The sequence below is a fragment of the Talpa europaea genome (assembly GCF_964194135.1).
Source record: "Talpa europaea genome assembly, chromosome: 8".
NCBI classification, from domain to species: Eukaryota; Metazoa; Chordata; class Mammalia; order Eulipotyphla; family Talpidae; genus Talpa; species Talpa europaea.
In genome coordinates, this window is record NC_140075.1 from 27853534 (window position 1) to 27859608 (window position 6075).

Sequence of the window (6075 nt, forward strand, 5' to 3'; positions counted from 1 at the left end):
TAGTTGAGGCCAGAAATAAAGATCTTTCCATTAAGTCTGGTTGTTCACTGGTGAACAGTTGAGTGGGTAATACTGAGAATACAGAAATATATTTGCATTTCTTTAAGTTTATTTAAAGGTGAGAGTCTCAATTATTTGAGGAGTCATAGCATTTGAAACAAAACATGTTAGGCTGTACAGCACAGGCTAACAGGAAAGCAGTCTGACTAGTTTCTTACCTTACTACTGCTCGCTGACTCTGCTCTGTACTTCGTGTTTGGAGATAGCATGTTATTACCTTACAGGTGATCAGACCTCACAGGCCTCTTGTTTTGTATGTACAGATTGAATGTACCAATATTCTTTAAGGGAAATTGGTCTTAAAAGGTTTTTGTTTGTTTTCTAGCTGATTAGAATAAAGGTAAATTACATTAGATCAGATATATGTAAGCAGCTTGGCAATGTTGACAATTTCTTTAATTTTTTTCCTTTTATAAAAGAAATGCTTACTATTGTGAAAATTAAATACGTTTGTGTTAGCGTCAAAAGGGAATGAAAGAATGCCCATAATAGTGGTACCAGAGATAACCATTGTGTTCATTTTCATTCTAGACTTTTGTTAATCAGTTTTATAAAGATGACATTATGCTATCTATGCAGTTGTGAATCCTGAATTTTATTCTCCAAAAAGTGTATATGATATAATATTATTTTTGTAAAAAGCTTTTTGTAAGCATTTGATCGTTTGCATTAGCTGATCATATGAAAGTACCATAATTTATTGATTACTCTTTAAAACATGTGTTTCCAGTATTCGAATATTATAAATAATACTATGTAAGCCTTTTGGTACATAAGTCTCTGCATTTTGGATTAGTTTTTTAATGTTTCTACATGTGTCAAACAGTGAGCAAATAAAAATTTTATTATATATTGCCTAATTGTTGTCTAAAATGGCTATAATAGTTACATTCCTACTGGTAGTATCAGAGAGCTCCTATGTCTCTGCCTCCTGGTAATATTGAGGTGGTCTCAATTTAGAATTTGAAGAATCCTTAAATATAAGATACATATTATGATGCCATCATGGTGAATTGAAACTTCAGAGTATCCAGATAAGCAGTAGAAAATGTTTTCTCAAGCTTTTGAATTACTGAGAAAATTTCCTTAGTTCTTCATGCTCTGTATTTGTAGACATAGCTTGAGTGCTCTTTTGAAAGCACCTCTCTATTCTTTTCCACTATACTAATGACATTCGATTTCCAAACAGGAAGCATACTTGGTAAAATTTATTGAGGCTCATCCTATTTGGTGCACCTGGGCCTTTGTACACACACACACACACACACACACACACACACACAAAATTGGTCAGATTTGCAAAACCCCACCAATAACTAAGTTTAGAATTATTGTCTACCATCTCCTACCTTCTCCCAACATGCCATCTGAGGGGCCAGCTTCCTTAAGTTTAGAATATCTGATTGATAGAATTTTATTCAGATGTTTACATGGAAAAAGGATTAGTTCAAATGTTATTGACATTACATTTGTTTAATAAAAATAGTTTCTGAAAATTTGAACCACTTCTTTGTTTAATCAGCATACACTTCGTACTCAGAGTTTCCCATCTACCCTGCTAGGAAATAAGTATAGAAAAGTGAATTAAGACACAGAAGCCACCCTCATTTGCTCTGTTTACTTGGAAAATATTTGCAAGCATGGAGATAGATTTCAGAGATTTTAGAGATACAGTCAACAAAGGTGGTATTCAATGTATGCTTAGCATAGGATTTTGGTAGATTTTTTTTAAGTTTGCCATTAATAGTTATGAAAATATTGAAGATCAAATAACTATGCCTTATATTTTAAATCGGTACATATTATTTTAACCTTAAGTGCTAATGTATCTTTCACTCTCAAAAAAGATCCTAAAATAAACTTCTATAAAGATCTTTTAAGGATTGGTAAGGTTTTACCTACAACATACCCATTTGTTAAACTTCCTATGGCAAAGCTAAAGGATAACATATAGCTTCTGGGCAAAGTAGTTTTACATTGTAAATATGCACCCGGAAGATAGCTCAGGTCACATTAATGTGGTGTTCAGGATCATGTCCTTATCTCCTGCTTACAATTCCGATCTTTGCTAAGGATCTGTTGGATCATTGAACATTGGTTTGTATAGCTCTCCCTCCTAGGAGTTTCCAATAAAACAGAAGAAATATGCAACTCTCTTAACCAGGTGAGAAGTTCTGTGCTGTAAATTTGCACAAGATATTTTGAGGATGCAGAGCAGGATAGCATTAGGAATGTCTTATTGTGTCCTCAGTATGTTCTGTAATTATCATGGTCCTTTGATTACATGTCTAAAAAATTTAAATAAGTCTGATCTGTCACTTCATGTGGTGGACAAAGTTCCCAGAAAGGACAACTGCAACTTAATTTTAGCTTAATTTCTTTTCCCTAGTGATTCTTAATTGGTATAGGACATAGTTAGGATAGAAATTGGGGAATAAATTCCTTCAGAGACAAGTCTACCTTTTCAACATGTGAAGGCACCTCAGTAGGCATTGAGAGATCAGGGACCCATATCAGAGCTTTAATGCTTACTTGTAAGAGAGTCCAGATGGAGGTCACGAGGGAGTGTGGGTGTCCGTTTCTTTATGTGTCCAACTGGAACACTTTTATCAAGCTCATAATTAGAATTGTCCATTATAGTGAGTATGACAATGGTTTAAGATTATATAGACAGATATACTTGATTATTAGTATTTTTTTATCATCATCTGTTTCTTTAAATGTTTAAGTGTTCCATTAGTCATTATCAGAGTAGTGACTGATGCAGTGTTTTTCATGAAACCTTTGAATTTTGGGTCAAAACAACAGTTTTCTGGCCCTAGCCATCACCTTTCACCAAGATCTTCTGTGTTCACACCAGGCCCTTTCCTGATCCTCAGACGCTCCAGGTGCATTTTTGACATTTGCACTTGGCTTGCCACTTTCTTTATTGAAGATCTCTATTCAAGTGTGACTTTCAGAAAGAGGGGCTTCCTGCCACAACCAATGAAGTTTATATTTCATTGTAGCATACATCATTATATTATGTATCCTCCCACCCCATCTTTTCATCGTCGCTGTGCTGTCGTATGAGCTCTGTGATGGCAGGAACCATGGAAATTTTTACCCCTTCTACTCCTTCAGAACCTGAATAAAACCTAGCCCTTACTTAGCTCTCAGGAGTATTTGTGGGATAAATGCATATTGTGCAGAAAGTTGTAAAGAAATCCTGCTATTAGTATAAGCTTAACTGCTCCGATCCAGAATCAGAGCCCTAAATGACTACTCACTTGTGATAGGGGATACACCATTAGTTTGTCTGACCTGTGTGTGCCTGAGCAGGCCTGTTGGTACCTTGAGGATGTAGTAGTTCAGTGTCAGGTTCTTAGCTCACCTATTTCCTAAAAACCTTTTTTTTTGGGTGGGGGGGACACTCGCTGGCAGCCGAGGAACGAACCGGCGCTGCAGAGGCTGCGGGCAGCCTCGCAGCCCAGAGCTCAACTGCTGTGCCACCAGGGGAGGCCCCCTAAAAACCTTTTTTAAAGCCACTCTTGCCCCCTTCACCGTTTTTTCCCTCCTTCACTTTTTTTTCAGAAAGTCCTTACTTCCCAGTTAGATTCCCAAACAATTTATCTAAGAAAGGTCCTCAAATATGGAAAATGGATTTGTTAGAATTGCTTAGAAGTTTTAATGATCCTGAAACTCTCTCCATGTGAAATGAATTGTTTTTACTCTGCTTTTTTTTTAATAGGAAAATCATATTTTTTTAAGTACATGTGTGATAGAATATACTTTAGTATCTCCTTCTGGCGTTATATGAAAGGCATCTATAGACTAAGACTTTTATTATCAAACAAATATTGTGAATTTATTTACTTAAACAGTTTACTGTAGTGTGCATGGACATACTTATTTTTATTCTCTTGTCCTCTATGGCTTTTAAAATTATTTAACTATTCATGGGTCCTCCCTGGTGGCACAGGGGTTAAAGTCTCATCATTATCAAGCTACCACAAGCCAGTGGCATGAGTTTCATCCCCAGCCAGGGAGCTGAGCCACATGACACAGAAGACCTCGTCTGTCTCGCCTGCTGCTCCCCTCAGCAGTGTATTTCAGTAGATCTGCCTGTTCTCCTCCCACTCTGTCTTTGGGGAATCCTCTTACCCATACACCTCTGACCTATACCCCAGTTCTTGTATGCATAAATAAAAATAAATCTTTCAAAAAAATATTTGACTACTCATTTAATAAAGAAAACTGTGTACCTATAATTGCCTATTACAGTAAAGAACTGTGTTAGGCATAATAAATTGAATAAAATACATACTCCTGGGGCTTTCAGCCTTTCAGTGGGGGGTGGGTTTGAGTTGGACAAGTAAGCAGATACAGTATGCTGTAGTAAGTGATGGAGAGCTGCATTAGATAGTCCCTGATTGCATATAAGCGACACTTCACTTATTCCTGCTTGTGGTAGATTGAAGAAGGTGACATATAAGCTGAATCATGAGTTATCCAGGAAAAGGGTAGGAGTGGGGAACTTGACTAGAAATAAGACTGACAGAGTAGAGTAGGTAGGGAGTAGATTATGAAGACCCTTACAAGAGCTGTTAAGTGGTTATTGTTTCATTTACTGTGAGTCCTTTAAAGTGTTTTGTGGAGATGATACATTCAAATTTCTGTTAAAGACTCCAACTTGCATGTATAGGATGGATTTTTGGAGTTCTTTTTTCTTTTTCTGTTTTTTAAAAGTGGGATTAGTGGGTGAGGGTTGCTGGAACTTACTGGCTAGTAAAGTATGCTGATCCATTGATAAGTCTTGTTCCATTTTTTTCTTAATAAGTTGTCAACCAATCCTACTAAAAGAAAAAAAATAAATTAAAAGATGAGATGGGTCCATGGGTACTTTCTTCAAACCTTGAGAGTAAATTTATTTCCTTTTCATGAGACCATTATGATTTAGACAAAGCCAGGGCAATAGAGAAAGTTCTTTTTGAAATCATCTCTGTGTTTACTTTACGTGTTAGGAGATGAAAGCAAGGGAGACCTAGGTGCTCATACCTCCGGCCTCCAGCTTCGGTTAGTTAGTTGCCAGTGGTTTTGAGGTAAGTTGTTTTTTTATCCTTTTCCCATCAATGCTTTCCTATGACAGTAGCACACTTTAACTCGAGTAGAGTGTGGCATTTGCCCAGGAGAAACGCGTACACACAGGGGACGCTGACAAGTCTATGCTGGCCTTTTCTTGTCACTGCATTACCACTTGGTTTTTGTCTTGTCTAGGTACCTGGATGGAGTGGAGAAAAATGGAGCTGCCCCAGTGCTCCTGGAACTGGCCAATGAGGTAATGTTATTGTTATTATTTTATTTAAACCTGCATAAAACCTAAGGGGCCTATCTAGAGTAGCTTTGCTTAGAGTTATAATTAACCTTAAAAAAAAAAGATTTTGAGGTGCATTAGACATTTAAATTGCTCCCTGGTCTCTTTGTACTTGTAATAATTGGACAAAGAACTTAACACATTAATAAATCAGTTAAGATAATTAGTCTACTTCTTTTAAGGCAAACGTATAAACAGCTTCTTGGTTTCTTATTTTGTTGGAAATTTCAAGCAAACAGCTCAAGACATGCTCTTCTTTGCTTATGTTGTCTTAATTTAGTGTGAGAAATACCTGTGTCAAGTAAAGAGACATATGCCAAGGAAACCTATGATAACTATTATAAAAATGAAGAGAGAAATTGTATACTTAAAGATGTAACATTTACTTGATTCATTTCTTCTTGTTAGCAAACTTTTATTATAATAAAAGATCCATGCCCTGTAGAAAAGTCTCTTTCTGCACACCAAGAAGCATAATTTTCTTATTAACACCAGGTAGAAAGTGATTTATTGAATTTATTTGTTAACTCTGATCTGCTTCTGTTTGGGGAAACAAATAATGGTCTTACATTTAAAAAAGGAAACCCTAAAGATTTCCCATGAATGAAGAAGCTGTAAAAAGTTCATAATAGTTGCAGAGAGCATACTGAAAAAATAAAATA

At 36.2% G+C, this 6075-nt stretch overlaps 1 protein-coding gene across 6 annotated transcripts in view; it reads left to right on the forward strand.

The window, feature by feature from the left end:
* Positions 1 to 6075, forward strand: part of CDIN1 (CDAN1 interacting nuclease 1) — a gene marked incomplete at both ends in the record, with an annotated part of 207844 nt that overhangs the window by 59943 nt on the left and 141826 nt on the right. For all 6 annotated transcript variants that reach the window (XM_084241352.1, XM_084241353.1, XM_084241354.1 and 3 more), the window contains one exon: positions 5317 to 5377. In XM_084241352.1, the coding sequence (XP_084097478.1) occupies positions 5317 to 5377 (61 nt within the window). The remainder of the gene's footprint in view (positions 1 to 5316; positions 5378 to 6075) is intronic.